At 42.1% G+C, this 13,662-nt stretch overlaps 1 protein-coding gene across 2 annotated transcripts in view; it reads right to left on the minus strand.

Annotated features, from left to right (window-relative positions):
• The window catches only part of LOC139477440 (probable peptidylglycine alpha-hydroxylating monooxygenase 1), a 33,862-nt gene that overhangs the window by 17,330 nt on the left and 2,870 nt on the right, over positions 1–13,662 (minus strand). For both annotated transcript variants that reach the window (XM_071260017.1, XM_071260016.1), the window contains exons 2-5: positions 11,526–11,646; positions 10,946–11,000; positions 10,246–10,333; positions 5,119–5,237 (exon numbers count right to left, since the gene is read on the minus strand). In XM_071260017.1, coding sequence (XP_071116118.1) covers positions 5,119–5,237; positions 10,246–10,333; positions 10,946–11,000; positions 11,526–11,642 — 379 coding nt within the window. In that variant the 5' untranslated portion in view covers positions 11,643–11,646. The remainder of the gene's footprint in view (positions 1–5,118; positions 5,238–10,245; positions 10,334–10,945; positions 11,001–11,525; positions 11,647–13,662) is intronic.

A 13,662-nucleotide genomic window follows, 5' to 3' on the forward strand; every position in this document is an offset into this window, starting at 1 on the left:
TAGATCAATCTGAATTTTCGGACGTGGACTCAGCACTCGGATAGCAGAACACTTACAGCCAGTCCTATTCCTTGATGAGGGCTAGTATCATTTCTCATATCGCCCACATCGAGATTACACAAAGCTGTATCTATTGATCTGAGCGACGGATTCTAGGCAAACATGCGGGGGTGTTCAAAGAGGAAAACTCACATTGATTTCAAGCGAGTTATACCATTAATGTCTGTGAGGAGAAACAGTAGGCCGTCCCCAGAGTCGAGGCAGTTGGTACTACCGGACATAGAGGTTTGCTGCCAATCAAGTTAGATGGATGGCGGTAGTTGATGTGAGACAACTAATTGTGTATATGTGCACTACATTTAAGTTAATGCATGTATACACGATGTGATGCCAAGGTCAGATACGCGTGGGGGAGGCAACCTTGACACGTGCAGCTTCCAATACGTGCACCATCACATACAGCTATTAGTTGTTGGTTGGTTGTTTTGTTGTTTAACGCCGCACTCAGCAATATTCCAGCTATATGACGGGGGTCTGTAAATAATCGAGTCTGGACCAGACAATCCAGTAATTGATAACATGAGCATCGATCCACGCAATTGGGATTGATGACATGCACCAACCAAGTCAGCGAGCCTGACCCCCCGATCCCGTGTGTCGGCTCTTCACGGGTCTGCAGCAATTAGACAATGTTTGAAGCTGCCTGGACCCACCTTCTGAACACTTAACTCTCTAAGTATCGAACACAGAGGGAATCCGGAAAAAACATGTAGATTTACTAAATCGGTGTAATTGGTTTGTAAAAAACACACCAATACACTGACAGATAGATTCATATGGAAGATAACCAGTTAGTTTTCTTATCAGCTTTCCATTCGGAACTGATTTTAGGTTCTGGTGTGAACAGTATTCATGTTTTAACGAACTCCAGGTATGAATCTTTTGACCGTTGACGCTTTGGCAAAAATAAACTAGAATAGAGCCACATATAAATAAGGAAAGGACAACACGAGATTAACATTATCTGAGGGTATGACGTTGGACGGGACACGCACTAGACTTATTACATGATTAGTGACAAGAGCAGATGGCAAAATGAATACTTATTATGTAAGTCACATACTGGGGGTGTCCGTTTGATCAGGCCCCGCTCAGTTGGTGATATTACTAAATCTGTAATCACGATAATAATATCACACTTAATCGAAATTGGAATAAAGCCAGCGCCTCATTTACGCTAATTAGCGCCGGAGAGTTACGTACCGAGGGCTGACCAGTGACCGTGTGTTGAAATGCAATAAAAGCATAAGACATCTCTGCTGATAGGTCAGAACAAGACCCACTTTGTCCAGAAGCATGACGCTTAACTGACTAACTTTAAAATCAATATCAGTTCATTACTTGACGACCAGCTGCTTCCAGTCTTACAACGTGTTAATATATACACATGATTGAACAGTACATCCATAGCCAGTCCATAATACATAATACATATAATCTAGTCATGCCGTCGGTAACGTTGATTGCACATATTTACACATTCATATCCTAATTAAATCATCGTAAGGTTTATTTTTTTTCTTTCGTGTAATCATACGTTATAATTGTTTCATGTGTCGTTTCATTTTCATATCTCTTTACAGAATCATTCGGATTTACAATTCTCGTGGTTTTTTTCATAATTTCTTCAAACACATTTCTTATTTTCACTAACTGGGCCTGTCAGTGGCCACATCATTCCTGAATGCCTTCGCCTTCAGGACATCCACACGCAGCTGTTTTAGTTCACCCGTCTTCCCTTGATAAATATTTTATAAAAATACAACGCCATGTATGCAAAAGCGTCATTATTTTCTTAGATTTCGCAAATGACACATAGAACACCTTTGACATTCCATTGAAAAACACGTCTGGTCAGAGAATGATGTCTTATGTATACCATAGTATCCTACTATTCAGATGCCCACGAACTCAGTGCGACATTTGGTCATTAACCCTTTCAACTTTTTCTGTTTCATTTAAATATCCTCATGGGTCTAGAATATAACAAAAATGGCTAAATGAAATATTCAGAACGATTGAACACACGAACATAAGACATTAGGCTTGGCGATAATAGCTCTGGGAGTTCCCCGGATGGTGAAAAGTCCTTGATAGACACATGGTTCTTTCTACTTGATAGGATTGAAATTGTGCCAAATGAATAGGCCGAGTTTGGGAGCCAGAGTTCAGAACATCCAACCAGCGAAGTCCTGCGGCCGTGAGATTGCTGAGCAAACATCGGTGTATTCATGGGGATAATGGTACGGAGGCAGACACTGGGACATCGTTATCACACACAAAACATCCACCGATGAGCTTAGGGATATTGCAATACATAGATTTTATATTCCCATGTAGCTGGTTGTGAGTATGGTTGATTTGATTCAAGTAATTGTTGATGGGGTTTGACGAATGTCTGTCCAAGTGTGATAACGAGGTGACCAAATGTTGCTGTCCGTTCATCATTTACTAAAGTAGACTATCGTGTATCCCATGTAATTGTCCGTTCATCATTTACTAGTGTAGACTATAGTGTATCCCATGTAATTGTCCGTTCATCATTTACTAGTGTAAACTATCGTGTATCCCATGTAATTGTCCGTTCATCATTTACTAGTGTAAACTATCGTGTATCCCATGTAATTGTCCGTTCATCATTTACTAGTGTAAACTATCGTGTATCCCATGCAATTGTCCGTTCATCATTTACTAGTGTAAACTATCGTGTATCCCATGTAATTGTCCGTTCATCATTTACTAGAGTAAACTATCGTGTATCCCATGTAATTGTCCGTTCATCATTTACTAGTGTAAACTATCGTGTATCCCATGTAATCTGTTCATCATTTACTAGAGTAAACTATCGTGTATCCCATGTAATTGTCCGTTCATCATTTACTAGTGTAAACTATCGTGTATCCCATGTAATTGTCCGTTCATCATTTACTAGTGTAGACTATCGTGTATCCCATGTAATCTGTTCATCATTTACTAGAATAAACTATCGTGTATCCCATGTAATTGTCCGTTCATCATTTACTAGAGTAGACTATCGTGTATCCCATGTAATTGTCCGTTCATCATTTACTAGTGTAAACTATCGTGTATCCCATGTAATTGTCCGTTCATCATTTACTAGTGTAGACTATCGTGTATCCCATGTAATCTGTTCATCATTTACTAGAGTAAACTATCGTGTATCCCATGTAATTGTCCGTTCATCATTTACTAGTGTAAACTATCGTGTACCCCATGTAATTGTCCGTTCATCATTTACTAGAGTAAACTATCGTGTATCCCATGTAATTGTCCGTTCATCATTTACTAGTGTAAACTATCGTGTATCCCATGTAATTGTCCGTTCACCATTTACTAGTGTAAACTATCGTGTATCCCATGTAATTGTCCGTTCATCATTTACTAGTGTAGACTATCGTGTATCCCATGTAATCTGGTCATCATTTACTAGAATAAACTATCGTGTATCCCATGTAATTGTCCGTTCATCATTTACTAGAGTAGACTATCGTGTATCCCATGTAATTGTCCGTTCATCATTTACTAGTGTAAACTATCGTGTATCCCATGTAATTGTCTGTTCATCATTTACTAGTGTAGACTATCGTGTATCCCATGCAATTGACCGTTCATCATTTACTAGTGTAAACTATCGTGTATCGTGTATCCCATGTAATTGTCCGTTCATCATTTACTAATAATTTCATACTTTGAGGTTTACACTGTTTCTTTCATGATGATTGGCTGAAGGGGTAGTCACGTGATCTGATATTTGGAGTTCACACACCTGTGAACGGACAGAAAAAGTTCACACAATGTGAACAATTTTTTTGTGAAATTGATCGTGTGCCGGAACTACTTTCCGGGGTTTCCCCGAATTCTCGATCGTTGTTTACGATCAACTCGATTTTACATTTTCTTTTTAATACCTGCATTTATCAGCAATATAATTAATTTAGTATTTTTGCCTGGTATTGTAACTTTTCAGCGGACTTATAAATAAATATATGCTTTGGTTCTGGTGATTGATTTCCAGTCCAATCCGCGTCGTCCGAATTGGTTTGCGATTATCCAAACACATGCAACACATTCACAAATCGGTGATATTCCCAATTTGCTCGTGTCATGAGAGAGTTCATGCGTCGGGGTGTTTTCCATAACTGCTCCATAAACGTCATTTTCAACAGCAGTAATTATAAATTTCATCCTCATGCTCCCATTCGACTCGAAATGCACCTCTTTGCAAACTTATGTGACGTCATATATAAACCCGCGATTGAAGGTTGACCTCGCCTCGGTGCATATGTTTGTTCAACTTCCTGTAACCTATTTTTAAGATTTGATTTATCCCAAATATTGTTTGTAAATTTGTTCAGAGAATGAAATTATGTTGACATATTTCTAGATTATGTTGTATATATTCAAAGAACTATTTTTCTTGGCGTAACTGAGTTTGAGTGGGAAACGTATGTGACCGAGAGCCGGCAAATACCGACAAAATAACGCAAGCTCGGAGGTTCACACAGTTTAACCAGCGCCTTTAAATCGTTCACACTTCAATGAACCCATCTAAACTGACGTTCAATTCTTAAGTGTACCCCATGTAATTGTCCGTTCATCATTTACTAGAGTAGACTATCGTGTACCCCATGTAATTGTCCGTTCATCATTTACTAGAGTAGCCTATCGTGTATCCCATGTAATTGTCCGTTCATCATTTACTAGAGTAGACTATCGTGTATTCCAAAGACAAAGGCAATTGAGATGGTAACGTCTCTCTTAATTCAGACGCGAAGCAATACCTGTCGGTTTTCCATACAGACAATGTTCACAATACACCAAACGTGATCTCAGAGTAATTGAAGTATTCGGCAGTTGTAATGAAACGATATTATGGATGATAAACGTCTTTGTGATGAAAGTAGTCAGACTGTCGAGGATCTGTCTTGTATCTATCTGTGAGACGAGTCTCAAGTACAATCTCCACTGCGCTGGACACGACATGAAGATATGAACTGCAACCGCAATTATTGTGACATGCATCTACACATTGCCTACCTTTAGGTAGAGATAGGCTGGGAGCGTCCATGGCCCAGGCGTACAGGATCTTGGCTCCAGATGCACAGGTGGGAGCCGTATCAAACATCGAGGAGTCGGAGGCCATCTCGCCACAGTTCCTGAAATAGTCAGATCCCGTATACTTATTTAGACACTTATATTAATCGATGTAGAAATATTTCGGGTGACGTATTGGCGAACAATTGCCCGAGACATTGGTGCTGATATCAAAAGACAACAATAACGCTTGTGCTGACAGCTTCATATAACTTTCTACCAGTCCTTATGATACTTTAACTATTGGGCAGTTTGGCAAGGACTACAGGACTAGTGCCAATTTCAACATAAATTGTATGCACAGACTGCCGTCATATAGCTGGAATAGTGCGCAATGGTGATAAATGTAGTTGTAGGCGCTACAAATGCTCTGGTTCCTGAGATACAAAACTGCCACCTGATATAAAATTAGCAATAAAGAAATTAGTTTGCTACTGCTTTCTATTCGTACGACATTGTGTCTATTTATAATTGTAGACGGGAACTACACAAATGACACGCCTAACCTAACATTTTCAGGAAAGGTCAATGTAGTCTAAATTTCGCTCTTCTTGCACAGAGCCGACAGCCATGGCGTGTCAACTTCATGGAGGCGCCAAGCACAACGTGACGAAGGTCGTAGACACTGACAGTCAGTAGTGGCCTGCATGACCACTTGTGTGGTGCCAACGCATGAAGGGTTATAACAGGGTAGAGCATATTGTTTGAACATGTTTATGGTGCCATGCCGTTTATACACTGAAGGTAAGATATCAATCTTGATGAAGAAGACAGTGTAGTCAGAAAAATAGGAAACGTATGCAAGACAATTTCGGATGCTGCTGTAATATTTCAGCTTTCACGTATCTCAGGGCAAAACAAAGATCGATTGGTCTTTATGCAACTAGTACAGTAATGATGACATATAACTAACTATACTAGCCGGAGATTGGGGTAATTACCCTGGAGAGACTCTCTGGCATACATCTATTCTCATGAATAAATAAGCCAATATTGCACACTTGACAGGTGGTATGTCTGTATTGATCTCGGACACCATGGTGGTGGCAGCGTGTTTCTCCTCACACACAGGAGTGTAAGTCGGAACCAATCTACAGTTGGTCTTCATGCTAGATGTGATGGCGGGAGAGCCATAATAATCGTAGCTGGATTTGAAAAAACCCATTGAGAATGTGGTTCACAGTCTACTTTAAATCAGTATCAATAACTGTGTTCCCGGGTATTCCCTGAACACCTTCCATGTGTTACCGCAATACTCCGCTCAACTACATCTACGTGTAGCCTTGCACCCTTAACTACATCTACGTGTAGCCTTGCACCCTTAACTACATCTACGTGTACCCTTGCACCCTTAACTACATCTACGTGTACCCTTGCACCCTCAACTACATCTACGTGTACCCTTGCACCCTTAACTACATCTACGTGTATCCTTGCACCCTTAACTGCAACAGCGTGTACCCTTGCACCCTCAACTACATCTACGTGTACCCTTGCACCCTTAACTACATCTACGTGTACCCTTGCACCCTTAACTACATCTACGTGTACCCTTGCAGCCTTAACTACATCTACGTGTACCCTTGCACCCTTAACTACATCTACGTGTACCCTTGCACCCTTAACTACATCTACGTGTACCCTTGCACCCTCAACTACATCTACGTGTACCCTTGCACCCTCAACTACATCTACGTGTACCCTTGCACCCTTAACTACATCAACATGTACCCTTGCACCCGTAACTACAACAGCGTGTACCCTTGCACCCTTAACTGCAACAGCGTGTATCCTTGCCCCCTCAACTACATCTACGTGTATCCTTGTACCCTTGACTACATCAACGTGTACCCTTGCACCCTTAACTACAACATCGTGTATCCTTGCACCCTTAACTACATCTATGTGTACCCTTGCCCCCTCAACTACATCTACGTGTACCCTTGTACCCTTAACTGCAACAGCGTGTACCCTTGCACCCTTAACTGCAATGCGTGTACCCTTGCCCCCTCAACTACATCTACGTGTACCCTTGTACCCTTAACTGCAACAGCGTGTACCCTTGCACCCTTAAATGCAATGCGTGTACCCTTGCCCCCTTGACTACATCTACGTGTATCCTTATACCTTTAACTGCAACAGCGTGTACCCTTGCACCCTTAACTGCAACACGTGTACCCTTGCCCCCTCAACTACATCTACGTGTATCCTTGTACCCTTGACTACATCAACGTGTACCCTTGCACCCTTAACTACAACATCGTGTATCCTTGCACCCTTAACTACATCTATGTGTACCCTTGCACCCTTAACTACATCTACGTGTATCCTTGTACCCTTAACTTCAACAGCGTGTACCCTTCCACCCTTAACTGCAACAGCGTGTACCCTTACACCCTTAACTGCAACAGCGTGTACCTTTGCACCCTCAACTACATCAACGTGTACCCTTGCACCCTCAACTACATCAACGTGTACCCTTGCACCCTCAACTACATCAACGTGTACCCTTGCACCCTTAACTACAACAGCGTGTACCCTTGCACCCTTAACTACATCTACGTGTACCCTTGCACCCTTAACTACATCTAAGTGTATCCTTGCAGCCTTAACTACATCAACGTGTATCCTTGTACCCTTAACTACAACGTGTACCCTTGCACCCTTAACTACAACAGCGTACCCTTGCACCCTTAACTATATCAACGTGTATCCTTCACTACATCACTGTGTATCCCTCACTACATCACTGTGTATCCTTCACTACATCACTGTGTATCCTTCACTACATCACTGTGTATCCCTCACTACATCACCGTGTATCCTTCACTACATCACTGTGTATCCCTCACTACATCACCGTGTATGCTTCACTACATCACTGTGTATCCCTCACTACATCACCGTGTATCCTTCACTACATCACTGTGTATCCTTCACTACATCACCGTGTATCCTTCACTACATCACTGTGTATCCTTCACTACATCACTGTGTATCCTTCACTACATCACTGTGTATCCCTCACTACATCACTGTGTATCCCTCACTACATCACCGTGTATCCTTCACTACATCACTGTGTATCCTTCACTACATCACCGTGTATCCTTCACTACATCACTGTGTATCCTTCACTACATCACTGTGTATCCTTCACTACATCACTGTGTATCCTTCACTACATCACCGTGTAACCTTCACTACATCACCGTGTAACCTTCACTACATCACTGTGTATCCTTCACTACATCACCGTGTATCCTTCACTACATCACTGTGTATCCCTCACTACATCACTGTGTATCCTTCACTACATCACCGTGTATCCTTCACTACATCACTGTGTATCCTTCACTACATCACTGTGTATCCTTCACTACATCACCGTGTAACCTTCACTACATCACCGTGTAACCTTCACTACATCACTGTGTATCCTTCACTACATCACCGTGTATCCTTCACTACATCACTGTGTATCCCTCACTACATCACTGTGTATCCTTCACTACATCACCGTGTATCCTTCACTACATCACTGTGTATCCTTCACTACATCACCGTGTATCCTTCACTACATCACCGTGTAACCTTCACTACATCACTGTGTATCCTTCACTACATCACCGTGTATCCTTCACTACATCACTGTGTATCCTTCACTACATCACCGTGTAACCTTCACTACATCACCGTGTAACCTTCACTACATCACTGTGTATCCTTCACTACATCACCGTGTATCCTTCACTACATCACTGTGTATCCCTCACTACATCACTGTGTATCCTTCACTACATCACCGTGTATCCTTCACTACATCACTGTGTATCCTTCACTACATCACCGTGTATCCTTCACTACATCACCGTGTAACCTTCACTACATCACTGTGTATCCTTCACTACATCACCGTGTATCCTTCACTACATCACTGTGTATCCTTCACTACATCACCGTGTAACCTTCACTACATCACTGTGTATCCTTCACTACATCACCGTGTATCCTTCACTACATCACTGTGTATCCTTCACTACATCACTGTGTATCCTTCACTACATCACCGTGTAACCTTCACTACATCACCGTGTAACCTTCACTACATCACTGTGTATCCTTCACTACATCACTGTGTATCCTTCACTACATCACCGTGTATCCTTCACTACATCACTGTGTATCCTTCATTACATCACTGTGTATCCTTCACTACATCAATGTGTATCCTTCACTACATCACTGTGTATCCTTCACTACATCACTGTGTATCCTTCACTACATCACCGTGTAACCTTCACTACATCACCGTGTAACCTTCACTACATCACTGTGTATCCTTCACTACATCACCGTGTAACCTTCACTACATCACTGTGTAACCTTCACTACATCACTGTGTAACCTTCACTACATCACCGTGTATCCTTCACTACATCACTGTGTATCCTTCATTACATCACTGTGTATCCTTCATTACATCACTGTGTATCCTTCACTACATCACTGTGTATCCTTCACTACATCACTGTGTATCCTTCACTACATCACCGTGTAACCTTCACTACATCACTGTGTAACCTTCACTACATCACTGTGTATCCTTCACTACATCACCGTGTAACCTTCACTACATCACTGTGTAACCTTCACTACATCACTGTGTATCCTTCACTACATCACCGTCTAACCTTCACTACATCACTGTGTATCCTTCACTACATCACTGTGTAACCTTCACTACATCACTGTGTATCCTTCACTACATCACCGTGTAACCTTCACTACATCACTGTGTAACCTTCACTACATCACTGTGTAACCTTCACTACATCACTGTGTAACCTTCACTACATCACTGTGTATCCTTCACTACATCACTGTGTATACTTCACTACATCACTGTGTATCCTTCACTACATCACCGTGTAACCTTCACTACATCACTGTGTATCCTTCACTACATCACTGTGTACCTGGAACATTGCTGATCGCGGTGTTAGACAACAAAGAAACTTAACTGAACCGGTCTACAGTTTGACATAACGTGAAGATATAGATACCTACCACACCGGCTTCTTCATCCCTGGCGAGGTACATCCGTACAGCAACATGTGGTGGGCGATGTTCATGTTGGCGTTGGGGATGAAGCCAGCTGGGGGTGAGAGGGGGCAGATTAATGTAGGGAGGTTACATATGTGAGGTTCTCAAAATACTGGGTACACAAAAAACAAATGATGCATGAATTAATCGACTTTCTTCCCTGTTACAACGCATAGCGTGTTGTAATAACATACTGCTGGGGAAAACGAATAATAGAAATTTAAACAAAGTGCCAAGGCACTGTAGCTCTCCACAACATGGGTGACATGCGTCACGTGCAGTGAAATCTGTAGCAATAGAAAAAGAAAAAAAACTGGCATTGTGGTTTCTGAGATTATGAAACCTAAAGATTGTCCACAGTTTGAACAATATTGTTTCATCCAGGTCGCATTAGGGTTCTACAAATCCTCGTGACGTGCCAGTTCTCTGGTTCATGTGGTTTTGGCGAACGATTAAATAACCTGTTCCCTATTAACTGTTATGAAAGGTTCCATTGTCCTGCTACGCATCATAATACATTTTGAAAGTTTCATAGTAAAAGACGGACAGACAGTCCACAGACATACCATAAGCTCACATCGACCTTTGGTCGTGCGAAGCTAGAACATTGATATCATGCGGACCACAAGCAATGATTTGGTGGAGTGGAAATGTTTCAACTTACTTATGTATGTTGCCGATGAATTCAGCTTCATCCCGTGACAGAGGTATGTGTCCGGCTGAGAAAGAGACAGTGTTAATATCCGATTAGATGTACTTAGATTATATGGATGTGTCAGACCTAGACTCACTCTTTGACCCGAGTGTAAGGAAACAGGGTTCTTATCTTAACCTTGTTGAGTAAGTGTGTGTTATCGAGTGAATTTTGTATTACTTTACTATTTCCTCCAAAATTAGTTCTGGGCTGGGTAATCCCGTGACTGACTACACAACGTCTGGGTGCGGAGACACGCCATCGGTAAAGCATTGTAACCACTGTAGTTCCAATAGCTTCCAGCAAAACGGATAAGTGATATGATTGTTACACCACTTTGGGCAATCTTCCCAATTGTTCACATGCGGGAATAGTATGTGTGAGTTACTATTTACCCCTAAGCTCCTAATTGTTGTCGTAATAAGAATATTGTATGAGCTAAAACAATGAAATGTTCTTGGTTCTTACACAATCTTTCTTAGCATAGTACATGTTTAAAGTGACTCGGATTGTTCCATGAGTGTGTGTACTGTGTGTCTGTTCTACTTACAACTTTAGGCTGTACGTGGGGCATGAGCAAGTCGATTTGCTTGGGCGTGTCTGGGGCAGGAGCTGAAAAGGCCCCCACACAGAGTCCCAACACCAGACTGATGACCACCAAGGCCATTGGGCTGAAACAAACAAACAAACAAACACACTCACAATAACGGAGATAAGGATAGAACCTATGGATGGAACACTCGGATAGAATACACAAAGCACAATAGCGAGACCCCAACTGATGACGGCGGGCAGGGTAATGGAAAATAGCGATTCCAGATACGCCTTTATAATGAAACCTGATTAAAACATGATTGAGATTAATGTTTGATCTCACATTGATCTTAACATCATAAACAGTCATTGAAGTATCGTCCTGGCTTTGATAGAGCTACGCAGCAATACATGCAAGTCTGTATACCTTCCAAAATAGGATATTAACTGACAGTCACAATCCATGGCCAAGAAAACAATGAAGGACGAACAACTAATAAACTCCTGCAGTGGTTATAACGACTCTACTCTTGGATGCAATAATTATAGGCAGTCCAATCATACATGACATGCGAGTTTCTCTCCAGCATAATTACGTTATGCCAATAAACCTAGGGTTGGAATAGCATTAACGGTACTACTCGCAAAAAGAAACTGTGCTTTGTTAGAATTCTTTCTGAATGTGAAAATATAACAACAATGAAAAGTTTCCATGTAAATCGTAATAGGTGGATATTGAGAACATAAGAAGACGGCAGAACAGCATGTATAATGTCCATGACGTTGACGTTACGAGTACAAATGGAGGGGCAGGTATCAAACAACAATGTCACAAACTCAGTGACTGGTATGCCCACCGTGAGCAGCGATATCAGCACTATATCGTCTACACAAATGGGCACGGGGGGCTTGTTGTATGGCTTGCCATAATACCTGAAACTCTGCTGCCAAATAACGAACGTTATCAGGCGGATTTGGTACACGGCGTAGACGTCGCTCCATTTCATCCCAGTCATGCACTTAAGGGCAAAATCCTTTGAATTTTCAGGCCATAGCAACACTTGCCGTGTGGGCATTATCCTGTTGGAATGTCAATCCTGGGACATGACGTTGAAGAAACGGAATTGCCACAGGTCTGAGAATCTGATCTATGTAGCCCACACCTGTCAAATTGCCCAGAACAACAATTGACCCGTGATGATCCGGGGTAGAATATGTCTACATCAAACCATGCTTGCCGTAAAATGCGAATATGCTTGTCGTAAGAGGCGACTAACGGGATCGGGTGGTCAGGCTCGCTGACTTGGTTGATCCCAATTGCGTGGATCGATGCTCATGATTGTCTGGTCCAGACTCGATTATTTACAGACCGTCATCATATAGCTGGAATATTGCTGTGTGTGGCGTAAAACAACAAACAACCAAACTCAACAACTAAAGGGGTTCTCTGACGTGCACTTTTCCCACCCCAAATCACCATGGAACCACCCCCAAAGCGGTTTCTCTCCATGATAAAGGCTTGAGCATAACGATATCGGCACCATCTTTGACGGTTTTGTTGATGACGTTGCGTCAGGATAGGTCTTTTCCCTTAATGACGTAAGCGGTTCCTGACAGTGTTGGGGTGGATAGGCCGAAGCCCTGGAATGGTCTGGGCAGGAGCCTGGAACCTGTGCCGGAGATGGGTCACCCGTGTGCATATGTCCTGTCTTGGCGTTGGTACGTCCTGCACATGGGCGATCGGCAACTTCATTATTGTTCTGCTAACGTCTCAAGAGTGCTGAATTGGTGTTTCGGTGGCAATAGAAATGCGCTGCTACCTGACGTTGGGACATTCCCCCACGGACAATCTCGTGACGTTGTGCAGTCGTGAGTCGTGGCATGATGTGCGGTTCATACACAAACGTGTTGCACGTGCCCATGCGGAAACCACTGACGTCACGAAACGTAACACACGCATATTTGTTCAGTTCATGTCACTTATTACTGTGTTTACATCTGTATTTGTGTATACGTGTAGTTCCAATAAATATATAAAATTTTAACATGTTGACCAGTTATCATTGTGGGCCCTTATTGTGTATTTAAACAGTAATGGCCACGTATTGTCTTCAGATAACACCCGTTTTTGTGCAGGTGAATCGATCAAAATC

Source organism: Haliotis cracherodii, unplaced genomic scaffold (assembly GCF_022045235.1).
Source record: "Haliotis cracherodii isolate W230 unplaced genomic scaffold, xgHalCrac1.p SCAF_1, whole genome shotgun sequence".
NCBI classification, from domain to species: Eukaryota; Metazoa; Mollusca; class Gastropoda; order Lepetellida; family Haliotidae; genus Haliotis; species Haliotis cracherodii.